General features: G+C 37.3%; 1 protein-coding gene across 4 annotated transcripts in view; it reads left to right on the top strand.

The window, feature by feature from the left end:
- BDP1 (B double prime 1, subunit of RNA polymerase III transcription initiation factor IIIB) overlaps positions 1–18,758 on the top strand; it is a 52,039-nt gene that overhangs the window by 8,896 nt on the left and 24,385 nt on the right. For 3 of the 4 annotated variants that reach the window (XM_017833792.1, XM_017833791.1, XM_017833794.1), the window contains exons 6-23: positions 195–328; positions 1,332–1,426; positions 2,012–2,066; positions 2,737–2,880; positions 4,460–4,741; positions 5,068–5,242; positions 6,242–6,401; positions 8,600–8,676; positions 10,052–10,196; positions 10,357–10,436; positions 11,026–11,185; positions 12,243–12,325; positions 13,132–13,363; positions 14,321–14,508; positions 15,191–15,407; positions 15,898–16,085; positions 16,437–16,638; positions 18,048–18,163. In XM_017833792.1, coding sequence (XP_017689281.1) covers positions 195–328; positions 1,332–1,426; positions 2,012–2,066; positions 2,737–2,880; positions 4,460–4,741; positions 5,068–5,242; positions 6,242–6,401; positions 8,600–8,676; positions 10,052–10,196; positions 10,357–10,436; positions 11,026–11,185; positions 12,243–12,325; positions 13,132–13,363; positions 14,321–14,508; positions 15,191–15,407; positions 15,898–16,085; positions 16,437–16,638; positions 18,048–18,163 — 2,733 coding nt within the window. The remainder of the gene's footprint in view (positions 1–194; positions 329–1,331; positions 1,427–2,011; positions 2,067–2,736; positions 2,881–4,459; positions 4,742–5,067; positions 5,243–6,241; positions 6,402–8,599; positions 8,677–10,051; positions 10,197–10,356; positions 10,437–11,025; positions 11,186–12,242; positions 12,326–13,131; positions 13,364–14,320; positions 14,509–15,190; positions 15,408–15,897; positions 16,086–16,436; positions 16,639–18,047; positions 18,164–18,758) is intronic. The other variant, XM_017833793.1, reaches the window with a different exon arrangement.

Here is an 18,758-nt window from a genome sequence, read left to right as displayed (position 1 = left end):
AGGCTGAGTAGGGCAGTGATTTCTTGCTGCATTCTCCCATTAAAGTACATGTTAATGTAATTATTAAACTTAGTTACAAAGTACAAATGCTCGCCTGTGGCATGAAAAATTTGAATATCTGTCTTATAAACATCTGCTGTGTGTCTTCTTAGCAGTATTTTCAGATAAGTCTCTTTGTGTGCTTGCTATTCCAGCTTAACTGTAGAAGTTCTAAGAACAAAAGGTCCATGTGTTGTAGAAGAAAATGATCCCATCTTTGAGCGTGGCTCTACAACTACATATTCCAGCTTCAGGAAAAGTTTTTACACAAAACCGTGGTCAAATAAAGGTGAGTATATTTTTGGTTTAAAATTTCAAGTCTGCAGTAAAGTCTTGCTTTTCCGCTTATGCTTTATACTTGACTTCTTTTTTTTCCCCAATGGAGTAAATGGATCTACTTATGTGTCATGTAGTGTCAACCCTCCCAACTCCTACAACAAGAACAGCTATGATTTTTACTGTGAAAATTGGTATAAAGAATCCAGTGCCTTATTATATATTATACATAGGCTACCTGTGATTTTTTTTTTTCTGTCATGGATGTTTAATGCTGAAAAATGCTAGTCTGCTTTATCAAAACCATAATTTTTGATTCTGGTGTACAGATCAACTGCTCTGTATGGAGCAATTAGTACTTCTTAACTTGGTTATTCCAGCCTGGGCAGGAATAAATCACAGAAAGTATCTCTGGGCTGATTTCAGTGTAAATAGACATCTGTTCTTATGAGAGGGTGGGTTGTTTTTTCTTTTTTTATTACTCCTGCTGTGAGTTGGTTATTATCTCTAGGCTGACAACACCATTGCTAGACCTTTTACAATTGGGAAGGACTTTTTACACCTGTAGATGGAAAAATTTAGCCTCAGAATTCACTGTGTTTCTTTTGGGAAGAATTGGCTGTGCACTCTTTTCCTATTAAATAATAGTGGTGTTTTACGTGGTGTTTTTCTGATTTCTGTTTGTGCTTGTGTTCATAATAAAAATGGACGTTGACAATTTGGGATTGGTTAGTTTGATTTACTAGCTTTACAAAACATATTTCACACTCTGCAGTTTTAACATGTTAGAGAATTCTTTCTGTTGATGGTTCATTCAGCAAATGTTACTAGAGGTACATAGGTAAAATAACACATATACTCCAGCTCACCTGGACTTGCAGCTATGGTAGGTAAACTTGAAGTTACTGATCTCGTAGCATTGAGTCTGCAAGGTGTTTTTATTTCTGAGAGCAAGGAGGATGGTTTAGTAAATGCTTAAATGCGTATGATATTTTTTCTTATTTTTATTTCTCTAGAAACAGATATGTTCTTTTTAGCTATCAGCATGGTAGGAACAGACTTCTCCTTGATTGGACGGCTGTTTCCTCATAGAGCCAGAGCAGAAATCAAGGTAAAAATTAAAGCATTCAATAAAGCAACTAAACATCTGGTTTTGCTTTTCTTTTTCTCATTTGCATTCCCATACTTCCTCTGTTAGTATTGATATTTTTGATGCTACTGCGTCTGTAGTAGTGCTTTTTTTAATACCTGTTTCAAGAGGTTGTAAGCATCTGAAACATTAATTTGCTGTTTGAATTTTGATCGATGTATCTAGTAAATCTAGCATAGTTAGAAACAGTTTGTCTTTATTTTAAATGAAGAGTGATGGTAAGCATAAGTGGCTGTTTGGTGGTGGTCTTCCGTGTTGTTTCTTTTGTGGCATGCAGCTGGGGAAGTCTATTATATTTCAAACCTTGCTCAGATTGAAAGTCAGGACAGAGGTGTTGAAAGTAATAAAAGCAGTGTATCTGGTGATATCTACTGGTGACGGATTTTATATTTAAAAATTAATTACAAACTTGTGTTCTGTGAGTGTCTATGTAAGTTCAGCAATTTTAGTTGGCTTGCGTTGAAGGCTTATCTTGATCTGCCATTTTGTATAACATGCTGTTACATTTCTTGCTTAATGAAAAGACAACCATATGTTTGCTTTTAGAACAAGTTCAAACGTGAGGAAAAAGCTAATGGGTGGAGAATAGACAAAGCTTTCAGTAAGTAAAGTAAATGTACCCCACCCTACAATGAGTCATTAAATGGTAGTCTATTTTCACAGTAATTTTTGTACTTTGCCTTGCTTGAATTAATTATAAGGAAGTTTTTGCTCGTAGGTGAGTCCAGTAGCTGTGGAATCTTAGGTTTTTATAACAGGCATGGTTCACAGTGAAGATCTCTAGGTTTATTTTCTTTTTTAGGTGTCTGCTTAACGAGATTAATATAAACTTTCGTATATATATTCAGTTGAAGGTTATTCTGATTCATGGGAATTTCTAGCAAGGTTATTTATTGTAAACTGCTTTGAGAGTCCTTTAAGAATTTTTTTGTTAATTGAATGAGGTACATATGTCCTAGAGCAGCATGTTAATACATTATTTGATACTATGGTACAATTTGAGTATTTGTCAGGTCTTAAATTTTCTGAACTACTTAGTTTTGTAATTTGGGTTTTTTTTTAAAACCAATCTACCATAATCCATGTTACCTTTTTGTCAACATTAGTCCCTGCTCAAGTGATACAGAAGATATTTTTCAGAAGAACACTCTGTTGCTATAACTGTTGATTTTTAATATCAAGTCATATACCACTGATTATTTTAGAAACCTGAAACTCAAAAAAATCATGAACTTTTAAATCTGTTCTATTTCTTTGCTTTAATCTGATAGAAGAAAAACGACCCTTTGATTTTGAATTCTTTGCCCAGCTGCTTGAGAAGGTCTTAGCAGATGAGGAAAAGAGGAAACAAAAGACTGTTAAAAGCCAGAAGCCAAAGGAAAGGAAGTCACCAAGGCCTCGGAAGAAGTCAAAAGGTACTTTAAAAGAGTGCTTGAGATGGCATTACAGAACAGTGGTCAGTAATGTGTTACTAGATGAAAAATCACTTAGGGAATCTTTTCCTTCTCTGTTGTGAACGGGGCAAGAGGATCCGAGTCTCATAGTATAGCTTTTCAGGTGTAGTTTACTGATGTGTGAGATGGTAATGATTACTAACAGCAGAAACGTGAGACTGCAGTGAAGTAAGTGCTCTTGCGCAGTCTGAAGCACTGCTGTTCTAATTTACCAGTTGATAAGTATCTCTGTGAGTTGCTAATGAATTCACTTGTACAATCCTTGAACCAAAATCATATTTTTGGCAAGCTCTTCTGTGATATGAATTAGATTTAGAACCCTCTTCTTTTGAGGGTTCTGTTTCTCCTTTAAGAGTAGTTTGACTTCCTAAGTCTGAAGAGTGTGATTCTTTTCAGAGACTCTTATAAAAGTTGTTTTATCTTTCTTGTCTGTTCAAAATAAAGATTATGTTTAATTACCGTGTTTAATTACTGTAGTAGTGTCTTAATTACTTTAGTACCTGGGAAAGGACCTTTCACCTTTGTGCCTAAATTAAAAACAGTTGTACTGACACCATTTCATAAACATTGTGCTAATTCTATGGGGTTGTTCACTTGTTTGTTCCATAAGGACCCATTCTTTTTTAAGTGGTATTGTGTAACAAACAAGTGAACAACCCTTTTAAAGGGGATGCTAGCTAGGAAACAAAGTCAGTGTTTAGTTCTTAAAATCGAAATAGTTGCTCTTTTCTATAGCCTTGGTTTTTGGATTTGATTAAGTAAAATATCCCATCTGTTAGGACTCAACAGCCATATAGAGAAATTCTGTTTGTACATTTCATTGATAGATTAAAAGTACTTAGTGTGTAGAGCAATGTGAGCATGCTTTTCTACTTCTCTTGCATTTTGGAGTTTTAATTACAGGGGAACAAATTCATTTAAGAGTAATGAAAAGGACAAGGAAAGGTTCTTGGTGGTTTATGTTCTACATAAATACAGGATCAAGACAAAATGTCCTTCAAACAGTAGAGAGGAGAATTTTAGAATCTCATTAAACCCAAAAAATAACTTGTCAGTTACTAGCTAGACAATATTTCAGCTTTCTTATGTAAGGAAGCACGATCAACTGCAAAACATTTCATGGTAAAAAATTACGTTTTCATGGCATATATTCTGCAAACATCATCACCTCTTTCTGCAGAGATATGATAATTCTTTCTGGAATAGCAACGTCTGTTTTCCCTGAATCCAAATGTGACTGTGTAATCTGCTAAAAAGCATAGGAACAGTAACATTTACTAAATTTGCTTTACATCCCATACTGACCTTCCCCTTGTGAAGTGTCCTGGGTACAGAATGTGTTTTGCATTTAATGTTGATCTGTGCTGAAGCTTTTCTGTTAAGTCAGTGACTGCCTTCTCATGGTCCTGCTCATATGTCTGGCAGTATATTGGCAGTGATGTACGAATACACAAGATGTTGCTAATAAAAATGCCTGTGCTGTTTATGGCTGTGTATTACTCCACCAGTCTATTAACCAGGAACCATAATGTCTCAGTAGCAAAAGCTGCCAGCACAGGAGCTGCTAATGATCAAGATGAACTTCAGGAAGCCAGAATTTCTGATGAAGAAACAGAAGCAGACGGTGTGACGGCTGAGAAGGAAAATGAGGAGTCTCTGGGCATTTCTGAACAGGCAGAAGAACAGGTTGCGTTAGAAGCATTAGCAAAAAAGAAGAGAAAGAGGAAGAGAAAAGATGATCTTGAAGAGGAGGTAGAGAATATTCCAGAAGAAATGTCTGTCCCTTCAAAAATTGCTGAAGAAGGGAAATCCTCTAATAAAAGTAAGAGGCAAAAATGCTCAAACGTTCAAATATAAATTTTATATAAAGACATTGTGAACTTAAAAAATGAGAGTTTGGTCTTTAATTTCTATTGCTGATCTGCCTTCGGAGGTTGTGGAACAATGCCTTTCAAGATCAGCTTTCTTACTAAATCTAAAATCTATTTTAGCTGAGAACAGTTATCTTAAATCTTAACACTTGGTCTTTTTCTACTGGGATTTTTGGTATTAAATTAACTCTTCTTCACTGCAGCTAGGATTTGAGAATTGGAATTTGAAGATGTTTCCGAGAATGTCCAGATTGATTTAATTCTTATTAATTCTCAGGGAAAAAAGTGGTACATGATACAAGCAATGATAGTCATACTACTTGTAGAGAAGAACTGGATTGTGCTATTGAAGGAAAACAAGATGAAACTGCTGTCACAGAGGAAGAGAGATCAGAGTCCTGTTTACCAGTGACAGACCAAATGGAGAGAGAAGGTGGTGTTGATTTATGCAGGTAATGTTTATAATGGAAAGCTTAGGCAAAATAAAAGAGTTAAAAGTTTTAATTTTGGTTTTATTTATTCATGTTAACTGCCTCAGAATGTGCAGGTTTTTGGTTTCTGAGAACTGTCCTGGGTTTTAGTAAGCTGTTTATGATTTACACAAACATATGAAAATATTCTCTGCTCTGATGGGCTGCGCTTGCAAAATTGATGTACATTAACACTAAAGTCACTTACAAAGCTGATTGCATTCTTTTTGAGTGTTTAGGAAGAGCATTGGTTTATCTTAACTCCTAATATTTCTCTTCAAGCACTGGTTGATAATGTTGCTAAGTAGTGTTGGTATACGCTTGAAAAATTTGTCTGTTTTTAATAAAATGGTTCTTGTGGAAAAGGAATGTTGCTTAGACTTTATTTTTGCAGAATCTGGGTGGGAGGCTAGCTTTTGTTTTGTTCAATTTTGGGCATACTTTTACTTATAAGAAAGTGAATGTTTATTAGACTTGATATATGTGAAAGTGGTAAATGTAAAAATTCATTATGAAACTGTGAGTGCAACTTGAGAGTCTTGCGTGTTAGTTGTATTTAGCTGTATTGCGATTAAAGTTTCTGAGAATCTGTATAAAATAACAATGTCCTTTAATACCTCATTAGAAACATGTGAAGGAACAGCTATTTGCCTTTGAACTCAGCATAGATGGTCCCAAAGGATGAGAGGAAAGAAGCTTCTGCATACGCTGTTCTTGTTAAAGTTTGTTTTTTAAAAACAATCTAGTCTAGAATAATCAGATCAGATTTCAACATCATCTTATAAAAGCAGTGCAAAAGTACAGAAGTTGTTTTAAAGCTCTTATTCTGCAAATATCACTAAAACTTGTAAGATTCTCTGAAACATAGATACTTATGTCGAAATTGCATTGTTTTTCTGTGCAACTTGATCTATCTGTAAACACTAATAGCTTTTTTTCTAAAAAAACACTAATGTTGCTGTATGCTTTTATTTATTTCAGCTTTGAAGATGTCAACAATGTTATATTAGAAACAGAATCAGCTAAACCGAGAACCGGGGATATTACAGACGATACCTCACAGGAAAGCCAGATTTCAGAGTTACCAGTTTCAAAGATTACAAGCCAAGAAAGGCAATCTGAAGAAACTAGGGAAACAAAGGTATTTTTATTTTTTATGTAGTTCTTCTCAAGACCTTGCCCATTATCATTAGAAGAGGTTTGTAAATTAAATCAAAGCCATTTTTTGATTGTTTTTGTGATGATTTCACCACTGGGTGGACAAAAGTCATCAGGTCTAAGAACATCACCAAAATTTAAGTAGTATCAGTTTGGCTGGGTTTAATGGATTGTCTGTTAACCTGAGTTTATTCAGAGAGTATACTGTGCATGCTTGTCATAGACAAATAAAACAGCAGAACAGTTTAATTATCCAAAAGTGAAACATTGCAAAATGAACAGTTAAACCCTGGAGCAGGATTTTGCTGGCATACGCTTACGAGTACGATGTTGGAAACTTATTTGAGTGGGGACAGCATTAGGTTGTTTGTGCTGTCTCAGAGTGGAAACCTCTGTGAACTCTTGTCCACTCTACTGGTTACCATGGGGTGTTCCAGGAATGATATAGGAAACTCGACCAAGATTGAATGATCTCTCCTCAGGTATGTTCTAATAAGGTCCAGCAGTTTAGAAACTTCTGGGATTGCATCTGGTTTATTTTGAAGCCCTTGATGCACCACTTACTCATGACTTTGTCTAGCTGCTTTTTTTGCATCTACCAGTACTTCTGTGATGAATTGCATACCACAGCTGAGATAATTATTTACTTAATTAAAAAAGGGTATTCTTTGGATTGTTTTAAGCATGCTGCATGGTAGCTTAATTTGCGAGATACTTCCATTGTTAAGTTCCTGTTCATCTTTATGATATTCTTCTTCATCATCTTCAAGCTATTCTTGTTTATAATGCCATGTCTCCCTCTCTCTAACAATATTGTTTTCAGGGTGAAAAGTTTTAATCTTACATTTCTCCTCATACAGAGAAACTTCCATTCCCTTGATAATTCTTCTATCCCGGTTTCATTGTAATTTTTGGAATGTCATATCTAAGAGGCTAAAGAACAAATAATTTGCCTGTTGCATTAGGGAAACACTAACATGTAGAATTTCCTAATATCTCACCACAAACTTTCCCCTTAAGACCATTCTTCATCTTAGAAAGTACAAAAGAAAGGGAGAGCAGTAAAGAGTGTCTACCCTGACTTCAGTAAGGCTTCTAACACTGTCTCCCCTAACATCCTCTCATAAGGGAGCTGATCAACCGTGGACTGGATGAGCAGACAAGGAAGTGCACTAAAAACTGTCTGAATTGTTGGGTTCAGAGGTTTGTGAACAATGGTACAAAATCCAGTTGGAGACCAGTAACTAGGAGTGTACCCTGTGGGTCAATACTGTGTCGAATCCTGTTCAACACCTCCCTAAATCATCTGGAGGATGGGGCTGGGTGTAACCTCAGCAAGTCTACAGATGAGGCAGATCTGGAAGGAATTGCTGAGACACCATGAGAGTGTGCTGGCATCCAGAGGGACCTGGAAAGGCTGGAGAAAGGGGCTGACAGGAACCTCAGGAAGTTCGACAAGGGGAGATGCAAAGTCCTTCCCCTGGGGAGGAACAACCCAAGGCAGCAGAACATGCTGCAAGCCAAGCAGGTGGAAAGCAGCTTTGCAGAAAAGAACCTGGGGGTCTTGGTAGTCTCAGAGTTGAAAAAACAGCTGGGCTGCATTAGGAGAAGCATCTCCTGGCGCATTGACCAGTTCTGGGCTCCCTGGTAGGAGAGACACGGACATACTGGACACAGCCTGTCCAAGGGTCTTAAAGATGGCAAAGGGATTGAAGCATCTCTTGTAAGATGAAAGGCTGAAAGAGCAGGAATGGCTCAGCCTAGAAAGAAGGCTCAGGGGGATCTTCAGTAGCTACATAAAAACCTAAAGGGAGGATGTGAACACAACAGACCCAGGCTTTTTCTGGTGGTGCCCAGTGCCAGAACAAGAGACAAAAGAGACAATGGGCAAAAAATAGAAGACCAGGAGGTTCCTTCTGAGGATCAGAAATTATCTTTCCACTGTGAGGGGTACTAAGCCCTGGCACAGGCTGCCCGAGAGACTGGGGAGTCTCCATCCTTGGCAATACTGAAAAGCTGTGTGGACATAGGGCATTGGGCAACCAGCTCCAGGTGGCCCTGCTCGATCAAGAGAGTTGTACCAGAAGACCTCTAGCAGACCCTTTCAGCCTCAACCATTGTAGGAATCTTGTTTCTGCTCTTCTTTACAGTAAAAGTTTATTGTTTCTTTTTCTTACTCAGACCAAAGACATACATCACTCACATAGACCAGATGAAAAGCAAAGTGCATCAGAACGTGGTTCTCAGTCTGAAATCATGTAAGTAGAATTATCTTACCTTGCAGTAGTACTGGAAATAAATCTGTGTCTACTCAATTTGGATATAATTCTGCTTGACCATAGCAAGGTGAACTAGAACAGAAATCATGATAACTTGTTTTCCGTATATGATGAAGTTTTTTGATAGAAATTTTGATCACTGAGGAGCAATTCATTGAACTAAAACTTAAATGTTAGATGGGAACAGGGAGGAAGACTTAACTAAGTTTAGGAAAAGAAATCTAGCCTATCTGAAGTCAGCAAGAACAAGAGATGAATTTCTGCTACTTTGTGGGTGAAGCTTGCTTGTGAAAGTTGATTTTGTTTTTTTAATGAAAGGGCCTCACTTAATTCTTTGACATTCATAATTGTCCATCAAAGCTTATTAACTGTATGCATTATGTTTATGGTGTATTCCTTCCTTCCTGTTTGGACACTGTTGCTCTTTCGGGCTCAGAGCAAGAATTGAAGAAGATACTCCAAGATGTCTCTGTCTTACTTGCACTCCTTTTGAAGTTAATCTTTGTGACTATTTCTTACACTGAGCAGTGGTGTTTAAAGAAGTCTGTGCCTTAAGTTTTCCTTTTTGCGTGATCATCGATTTCTTATTCCATGATATAATTTTTAAAGGTGATTTATGGATGGGCTACTAGTTCATGCTAAATTGGTTTTCATGCTTCTATCTTTCGCATTTGGAAGGGCTCTTCTGATAAAGACTATCAAAGCTTTATTTGTCCTGCCCTAGGAAGAATATAAGAAAAGGTAGTAGTTCCCAATCTGAAGATAGTTGGTAAGATGTAAGGCTTTGTCACTGTGTGAATCCCTGGACACACCACTGCAATGCTTAAGGACACAGAGAGTGATGTATGTACCCCATTCTTCAGTAACGTGTGGGTGTTGGCAGTAGGACAAGGTGTTTGAAAACAGCAGTTCACTGTTCCGTGGCTGAGATAGCTTTGAAATGGCTTGGAGGGACAGGAGAGGCAGATAGAAAATTTTGTATATAGAGCAGATTTCTGTTGTTTCTATTAAACCCAATAAGCCTGTTCACACTGACATGAATTGTGAATCCCTAGGAGATTCATTGACATGAATCCCTAGGAGAAAAGGCATTCCTATTTATTTAATGGCATGAAATGCTTCCTTCAGGTATTTTTAAGTAGATTCCACTGAAAGCCATCAAAGTTGTTAAGGTTTATTTGATGCTCTTTCAATAAAGTTGTAGCATGTCTTCTAATATCAAAAAGATGAAATTTGCTGCATGCAGTGTCTTGACTCATGCAGTCTGTGATGCTCTTGAAGCGCATCTTGGACCGTATAAAACTTCAAGTGTATATTTGGTAAGCATCTATACCACTTCTTTTTATCTCTTAAGGAAAACTGAAAAATCAGCAGACAGAAGGCGCTTGCAAAGGCCTAAACCCAATTTGATGAGATCATCTGGAAGGAGGGAGACAGCAGCACAAGACAAAATGGAGTCTGAAGCTTCCTCTCCAAACCCTGAGAATACAGATGAAAAGGTCAGAGGGAGCCATGTTACTTAATATGTTATGTTCTTGATGCTGTTTTCATCAGGCGGATACTGTGTACCAGCTACAGTCTTATAAGTAGTATTTTAAGAAATGCTGCTGAGGTATCTACACACTTCTCAAAGGGTAATATTTCTTGCCTCAATTCCAGTGCTCTGAGGAGGACAGTAGAAGAAGAAACAGAAATGAAGCCACAGAAGTGGAGAACAGAGATTTGGATAATGAGTCTGAGTAAGTATTGAGATCACTTCTCCAGTCTCCTGGAATTAACTAAATATAATTGTTAATTTATTCTATACAATGCTCTTATGAAAAGACAACAATAGCGGTGAAGTTTTAATATAAATCTTAAAATTGACGTCAGCATTTTCTTGGATGATATCAGGTGGCACTGTGGTAGAAGGTATGTATTTCTTTTCTATAAAGTTGAGGAAAGCATTACTTTATGAAGTACCAACTGTGCTTGGAATTTGAAAGGGGAAATTGCGGGAATTGATAACTATGGTTTTGCTTTCCTCCTAATCTCTGTTGTCAGCTAAAGGCTCTGCTTCTGATACTTGCAGAGGCAGATACAAGTATGCAATCTAGGTAAGGTCCTACACTGTGTGAAAAATTAATCTCTTTTTAATAAGTAGATAGAGTTTCCACACTCTGTAAGACTAAACAAAGTTTGTTTCTCATGTGAAGAAACTTGCCTAAATTTGGGCAAATCATTCTGAAGACGATCAGATTCCAGTAAAAAAAGCTGTGCAAGTCACTGAATATTACACAGGCTTGAATATTTTGTAGTAAATGTCACTGTTCTGGATCCTTTTTGCAGAGAACCTGAAAAAACTGCAGTTGTAAAGACAGTACTTAGAGGATGTCGACAGAGATTTAAACCTAATATTACAAGAGCATCTGGAAGGAAAGAAGAGCCTGAAAAAGATGCAGGAAATGATAAAATGTCCCATCTACAGCGTAAGGGGGAAACTGAAAAGGTATTTAACAGAATAACATAACTGGAGATAATGTGTTAGCTAAAAAGCTGCTGGATGCAACAGTAATGTTATCTTTCTGGGGTTTTTCTTTTCTTTTTTTTTTGCCTGTGCTGGTTTAAAGGTAAACCAGCAGGGGAAATGAACTCAACTCAAAAGAGAGATTATAAGTCAGAATAACAATTTAATAAAATAATACAATAAGTACAATTATACAGACAAACAGTTGGTTTTAACCCACAAAACCCAAATGTATAACCCAGCACCCTGGGGCATGAACAGAGTGGTGTTCTTTGGGCCCCCTGAGTACAAAGGAAAAGGAGAGGGGAAAACCTGTTGCAGTCTGGTTGAAAAGTGGTGGTTGCAGTCCAGTCGAGAGTGGTGGTCTCAGTCTGGTTGAGAGCGGTGATCTGCAGTCTTCCTCTGGATCCCACGAGTGGTTAAAAAGGTCCCAAGGCTCCAAGATTATATATCCTCCAGTTCAGGCAGGAATGCTCAGTACCCCCCTCAGGGTGGAGGGGTTCCTTAATGGGTGTGAGGACAAGAGCAACTCCTATATCACAGGCCTCTTAGCACCTAGTTTATAGCCTGAGAAGTCAGGCTCTATGTGCAGATGGTGTAAATGGTTCGTTGATAACAGTTTCTGGGAAATGGCATGGAAGGCTATAGAATACACAGTTTTGGGTTACACCCATCCAGTGATGAACTGGTCTCAGCTGTCCTAACTAGGACATTGCCCCAGAGTATGACCAGGAATTAGCCACTTACTTAGCCTACAGTGACAGTGTGATATTGCTTAGAAACCTCTGCTATGCTGAAAGCTTCTTATGCAAACAGTAGATACCAATAATCTTTCATGTCCTACAGCAAATATAGCTTTAGTTGTTCAATCTGGTTTTTACTGCACCTCTCTGACTGTGAAATGTACCCTATAATTGCATACGTCTGTCACAAGCAATTTGTTTTGTCTCTTGTTATGTACAGTTACTTGGTCAGTGAGGTAATGCTGGACTTTATAAATGTAAGAGCGTTAACATCATGATGTTCTATTTCTGTTCAGAATACTGACCAGAGTAATAGGTCTGATGTTACCAGTGAAGAAGCTGCAGAAAAAGATGACCAAGTCCTGGCGACAGTGTCTCAGTAAGTATGAGAAAAATGAGGAGGTATGTGCTGCTCTCCAGCAATTTGCCATCCCTTGTGATAGTACTTCACAGTGTGGTAATTATGGAAGTTTCTTCAAAAACTTCTGCAACAAGACAGAAATTGAGGGAAGAATAGGAATCTTTACTCATGCATGAAACATAGATTAAGCACTTCTGTTTTTAAAGTGGTGCTTTTAAACGAGAAGTCAGTCATGGTAAATGCAAAACAACTTAGTCCCTTGAAAACTAAAACAAGCCTTTGCTGCTGGCTTTAATACTGAAATGCATCTGATTCAGTGGTTAAGTATTTAAACAATGGGAATAAGTGTTTGTTCTCAAAGTGTAGTTAAGTGTTAGGTGTCAGGTAGGATGAGAAAAAAATCCAACCTGTGGGTAATTTAATGCACATATTTATTAAGTTTTGTATTTTTTTTCAGTGGAGAATTGGCAGCTGTAGTATAAAAGGAGGAATAGGTTTTACAGAAGAGATTGTAAGAAGTAAAATTTAAAAAAAGCCAACTGCCCCTTCACCCCAAAAAAACCCAAACAAAAAACCCCAGAAACCTAAAGCAAAAACAGCAACAGAAAAAAAGCACACTCAAATTTTTGTTTTTAAAGAAAGATGGTTGAAGAGGATGGAGAGAGATAAACTAGGTTTGATAATTAGTTCAAGAAGCTAGTAATACATTCTAGATCTGCGTATGTTAATAACTGTTTCTAAAAAAGAATGAAAAAACCCCACTCTAATTCTCCTCCCACTTTCAGACATGGTATGTAATTCATGGATCTTATGTGTTTTTCCAGGTCTAATGAAACAGTGGGTTTACAAGAAGACAGCAAACGGAGTTTGCTGAATCCTGCCCCTCTAAGGAGAGGCAGAGTACAGAGACCAAAACCAAATCTAGGAAGAACTGTTGCAAGGCAAAAAGAACTGATAGATGAAAAAGATCCTGAAGAGAAGACAATTAAAGGTGGAGAAGTAGAAAAAGATATAATGCACCACAGAGATGAAAACAATGATCCCTGCCTCAAAAGTGTAAGTTTCTTGAGCAGTTGGTTAGGCACGCTGTTTTGCTGAGTCATTAGTAGAAGACTTTGGTAACAGAGATCTAGCTACATGCCACATAATTTGTAAGGACAACCATTTCATGCTTTGTTTATTCTTTCAGCATAAACTAAATTGTCATAAAATTTCATCATGCTTGCACTTGGGTTCTGTTTTCTATGGTGTTGGGTTTAACGCCAGTTTCACTCACTCCAGCTTGCTCACTCACTCCCCCACCAGCAGATCTTGGAGATAATTGGAGGGGATAAAGCTAGAGAACTCGTGGGCTAAGATAAAGACCTTCTGTTGACAGGCAGGTCTTCAGCCATTCCCAGGAAAGCTGGGCTCCATTGTGTGTAACGCCATTCCTCCCACTTTATATGCTGAGCATGATGTCATATGATCTGGAATATGCCTTTGACCAGTCTGAGTCAGTTGTCCCAGCTGTGTCTCCTCCCAGCCTTCCATGCACCCCAATCCCCTCACCAGCCTGGCAGTATGAGAAGCAGAAAAGGTCTTGGCTCTCTGTAAGCCCTGCTCAGCAATAACAAAAACGTCTCTATACTATCAGCACTGTTTTCAGCACAAATCCAAAACACAGCCCCATACTAGCCACTCTGAAGAAAATCAACTCTACCTCAGGCAAACCAGCACTCACGGATAAATGGATTATGTCTCACTTTGTTGTATTCGTGATACTGGATCTGAAAAAAGAAGTGCAAAGAAAAAGGTCTCTTGGAGGATCAACCACTTCAGAAAGAAAATATAAAGAAAAATAACTTTTTACTTTTACAGTATGTTCTGATACTAGTTGAATGACAATAAGAAAAATACATCTTAGTGTTTCTGTAAGAAGTCCTAAAACCTTTTCATTTTCCCTCTCCTCTCCTAAATGAGTGGTTAAGCAAATATTTCATCTTAATAGAGTGAAACTTTTATTCCTTTTAGAATTTGACAGTTCTTGAAGATACTCAGCCATGCACTGTGATGTTAGAAGGGGATGTTTCTACAGATTCTGAGATGAACTCAAAATCTACAAGACAGTGTTTCCAAGAAAAGTCCTCAGAAGCAGAAAGCTGTGAAAGTGAAAAGGGATTGTCAGATGCCTTGAAACAGGTTTCAGATTTCAATACAGGGTAAGGTTTTTTTTAAATGGAGAGAAAGGATGGGTCAAAGCCATCAATATCTCTAGGTGTTCTACAATTTTATCAACTCCAGCATTACAAACAAGTTTTATATCTATAATGAGAAGTTTAATCAAGACAATACTAGACTTCAACAAACAAAACTCCAAGGGCTTGAAAGCACTAGGTTTATATGCTGTTGGATGTTAATTTTATCTTTTAGACTATGGGCCTAATTTCCAAATAAATACATTTTTATGATGCCTAGTTCCTGTGGTCATCTTCTCCATGGTGGTCTCAGCAGTGCATCCAAATGTGCTTATATAAATCCTTGAGTACACGGTTTGGTTTCCTCTTAAAGTGTCCCTTAAAAAAAAAAAGGCAACTACAAGTGTTCTCTAAGTCTGCTCAGTAACATTAAACATGGTTAGACAAAGGCATTTGTAAAATATATATATCCCCTGAAATGCCTCAACTTGTCTTCCAGGTCTCAACTGAAAATTGCAGTTGTTCTGAAATGGCATCTTAACTTATCTTTGCTTGTCTCTTTATCAGTTACGCAAGCTTTTGCTGGTGATTGCTGTTTTTATTGGACCTTTTTTCATGTCAGTAACTTTGTTATTGCTCTGAGAGCTGCATACAAGTATGCCAGGTTGTCCCATGCTTTTGATTGCTCTTCTATTTGTTTTTGTAGGGAATCTCATCCTCAGAAGGAAGAGGAGAAAACTGTTTTATCATCAGCTCGGCTACTTAGGAGTCGATTCCAGAGACCAAAGCCAAATTTAAGAATGACAACTAACAGAAAAGAAGTGCTGGATATAAATAATAAAGGTGTATTACAAAAAGATATCAACAAGGAAGAAAGTTTGACAAAGTGTGACAGTGAATGTAGTATCCTTCCTGACACAGATGTGAGGCTTTTTTTTTTTTTTTTGTTACGTTGTATTTGAGCCTTTGGGTTTGTGAAATGAAATACTGATGATTTAAAAAAATACAAAGTTAATAAATTTGGAAACAATTTTTTCAAAAGCTAAAATTTTGTACATTAAAACTTCTGTGCTTTTCACTTGGTTGTATGTGAAGAGAAAAAGATGAGTGTATCTCTCCTTACGTGTCCAAGTGTCTTTCTGACCCAAAGTGGCTTTGTAGAGTTGACAGTGAAGAAAGAAAAGTATTAATGCAAGATGGCAAAGAAGGAATCTGGATTCGAAGCTATTTAAGTTTAGTATAAAAAAGTGTGTATTTGTCCTGGAAAGATTAGGAAATGGTTAGTGAGCAGTTAGAGGAATTTTGCAGGAAACACTTTAGAGTGTGATTGGTACTAAACTTCATAGACATCATAATGTCTGTGTTGGGTTTATTATCATGACTTGCTCTGGTTCTTGTGTTTACGTTTTTCAGAAAACAGGAAAATACGAAGTCCTAAAACCACTAGAACCCTTGGGAAAGGAGATGTCACTTCATGTTCAGGAGATTTCTGAGAGGCCAAGTTGTAAATCCCCAAAAACATCTTCAAGATCAGAGGATGGTGAACTTGAGTTGTGTCTACCTGATATTAACCAAGATGATATTTTAACTACTAACGCAGGGTAAGGCCTTAGCTACTTTTGGTTCCTGACAGTAACAATGAAAGTATTTTAAAAGGAAATTACCAATGGATTCCTTAGTGGCAAAGATAATCTAATAAAAATACTGCACAAAGTTTGAGTTCTTACGGTTTTGACACTAGTGATAATTCCAGTAACAACTCCCAATTGATCCTGAAATTGTGCGGGATCTGCTACTTCATCTAGATCCTTAAAAATCTATGGGGCCTGATGGGATTCTTTTAAAAACTCAGTGGTTTTATATGGAAAAATAGGGAACCTGCATTTGTTTCTGTAACATGGTTTTGTATTAAGTTTCCTTTTTTTTTTTCCCATCTGACTTTGCATTGATAGCAAAAATAGCACTGAAGAAGAAAGTAAACAAAAACCTCCTCCACACATCCAGTTAGTGCGGAGCAGTTTCCAGAGGTACAAGCCAAACGTGGTAAGAGCTGTTGGAAAGAAGGAGTTAAAAGTATCAGAAAATGAAAAGAATAAAAAGCTTGAAGAAAAGCACTTAGTATTGGAAAAAGATGAGCTTGCCAGTACTGCCATTGTAAGTCTTAATAAGCACTTTTGCCTTCAAAGTTGATTCAAAGTTGCATGTTCTGCTTTATGAATTAAAGTAAAACATTTAAGTTGCACTCCCTGAAACTGAGACAATATACTAGTTGAAAAAAATTCCCAAACCCTGGCAAGTTGCATGTGTACCCTTGCATGTATAAAAGCAGTGAAGTCTAAAAGTTTAACTGTTATTTTTTTCTGTAACATGAGGATCTGATTTTGATTGGATTACGTGATAGTGAAAAGGTTTATGCATTCTTAATATAAACTCTACAACAAAAATGCATAACAATTAGCTTTTTTTGCTCATTTTATATTTCCTGTTTGGATGAATCAAGTGTGTGTTTAGGAATTTAGTATAGTACATCAAGTGATGGCAAAGCATAGTTATTTTTATGAAAAAAAAAGAAGTTTTATCAATTTGATAAGTTTTGACTGGCTTCACCATTGCCTGATACTCCTTTACACAAGTGGTTTGAGTCATTCACCTACACTGTGTATCCCCACAGACATTTTACTAGGGACTGTAAAAGGGGTTGAAATCCTCAAAACCCATTATAGTACGATGAGTTCTGTGTAACCATTTTGTGGATTGCACATGAATCATGTCATGGATATAGGCATATCTGTGTAGACTTGCCTAACATTTCAAACACAGCCAAGCTTTGTTGGAGTGACTCATTTTTTGGAGTGGTTATAGTTGGTTTTGTTCTTGAACCTGTGTGGAATACTTGTGTGGTGCATGGGAGCACAGGTGTGCTACGTCTGTCGTCTCCCTCTCAGCGCCACAGTGTTGGCTCACCCCTCGCTGAGATAGTTCCTTGTGGTTCAGCTTTGGCTGTTCTAACCTGTGAACCACGCAAGTGCATCTGCTCTGTGCTGGGCAAGTCTGTAGAAACAGAGCGGGTCTGACGCTCCTCTTTACAAATAAAGCTGTTACAGACCTGGCGTGGTGAAGGATATGTTTCACTGGCTTCTTTGTGGAGCCAGTGTGGCAAATACAGAAGTAAAGCTTCATAAGGCTTTCTGGATCTGAGCTTATGTTGTTGTGGCTCGGGTGTGTCTGTGCTGCAGTGTCCAGTTTTCAAAGGTTTTACATTTGCTGAAGTATCTTGTTTCCACAGTGCTTTATGTAATAGAGAGTTGATTGAATGCTGAAAGGACAAGTGTTACCCTTAATATGTGGGTGCATATTGTATTTAAGAGCTTAACTCTGGGTAGCCCAGAACTACAAAGACTTCTATTATTTCTTGCCTATAAATTGAATTATGATAGCATGATTCTTATCTTTATTCTAATTGAGAAAATAGTGCAGTTTATATTTTTGTATATAAAATATATCTGTTTTAGAAGCTTACTTGTTCCTATTTCTCTTCATGCTTCTTTTACTGTAAATCAAAGGATGAAAATGAAGCTGTATTGTGTCAAGCAGATGTATTGAGCAGAAAGGAACAGGAACAGCAAGAGGTGCCTCAGGTGCCCTCTATTTCTGGAAACATTTTATGTGAACAAAGCAGGTGAGGTTTGAGTTTAGCGAAATTACATTTGAAAGGCTTTCCTGTCGTGCATAATGAGACACCTTTGCAAATGTCAGTTCTCTTGTTCCTTGTTTTTTTGTCTTTCCCCAAAGTTTAATTTTCAATGCCTATAGACAGCTGCTTTCAGTGTTTTCAGAGCACATTTTTTTTTTAGCTGAACTACTTGTCATTGTTTATCTGGTACATACTTGATCTGTAGGACCTCATAGCTCTTCCTGACCAAGCATTTTTATTATTGGATTTGTATTTGCATAAGTAGCAATCATACGGGTAACACATACAAATTTTGCAAAATATCAGAAACTTATCTTTCACTCATCCCAGTGTGCTCTTCTGTTTTACTACTGCTCTTGTTAAAATAAGATCTGAAGTGTGTCTTAGACTGCAGATACTTTGATGTTGGTATGGCTAGCAAAACAACTTATTTCTTAATGTTAAAAATGCCTTGAGAAAGAAATTCTGTTATTCCTTCTCCAACTTAACCATAAGTGAGAAATATATATTTGAAAATACAATTTTATTGATCTTAAACAAAGCAGTCCATCAGTCTCTAACCCTCTTGTATAAGTGTTGA

Source organism: Lepidothrix coronata, unplaced genomic scaffold (assembly GCF_001604755.1).
Source record: "Lepidothrix coronata isolate B3197 unplaced genomic scaffold, Lepidothrix_coronata-1.0 Scaffold220, whole genome shotgun sequence".
NCBI lineage: Eukaryota > Metazoa > Chordata > Aves > Passeriformes > Pipridae > Lepidothrix > Lepidothrix coronata.
The sequence above is the reverse complement of the archived record's forward strand: the minus strand, read 5'-3'. Positions and strand labels throughout refer to the sequence as shown.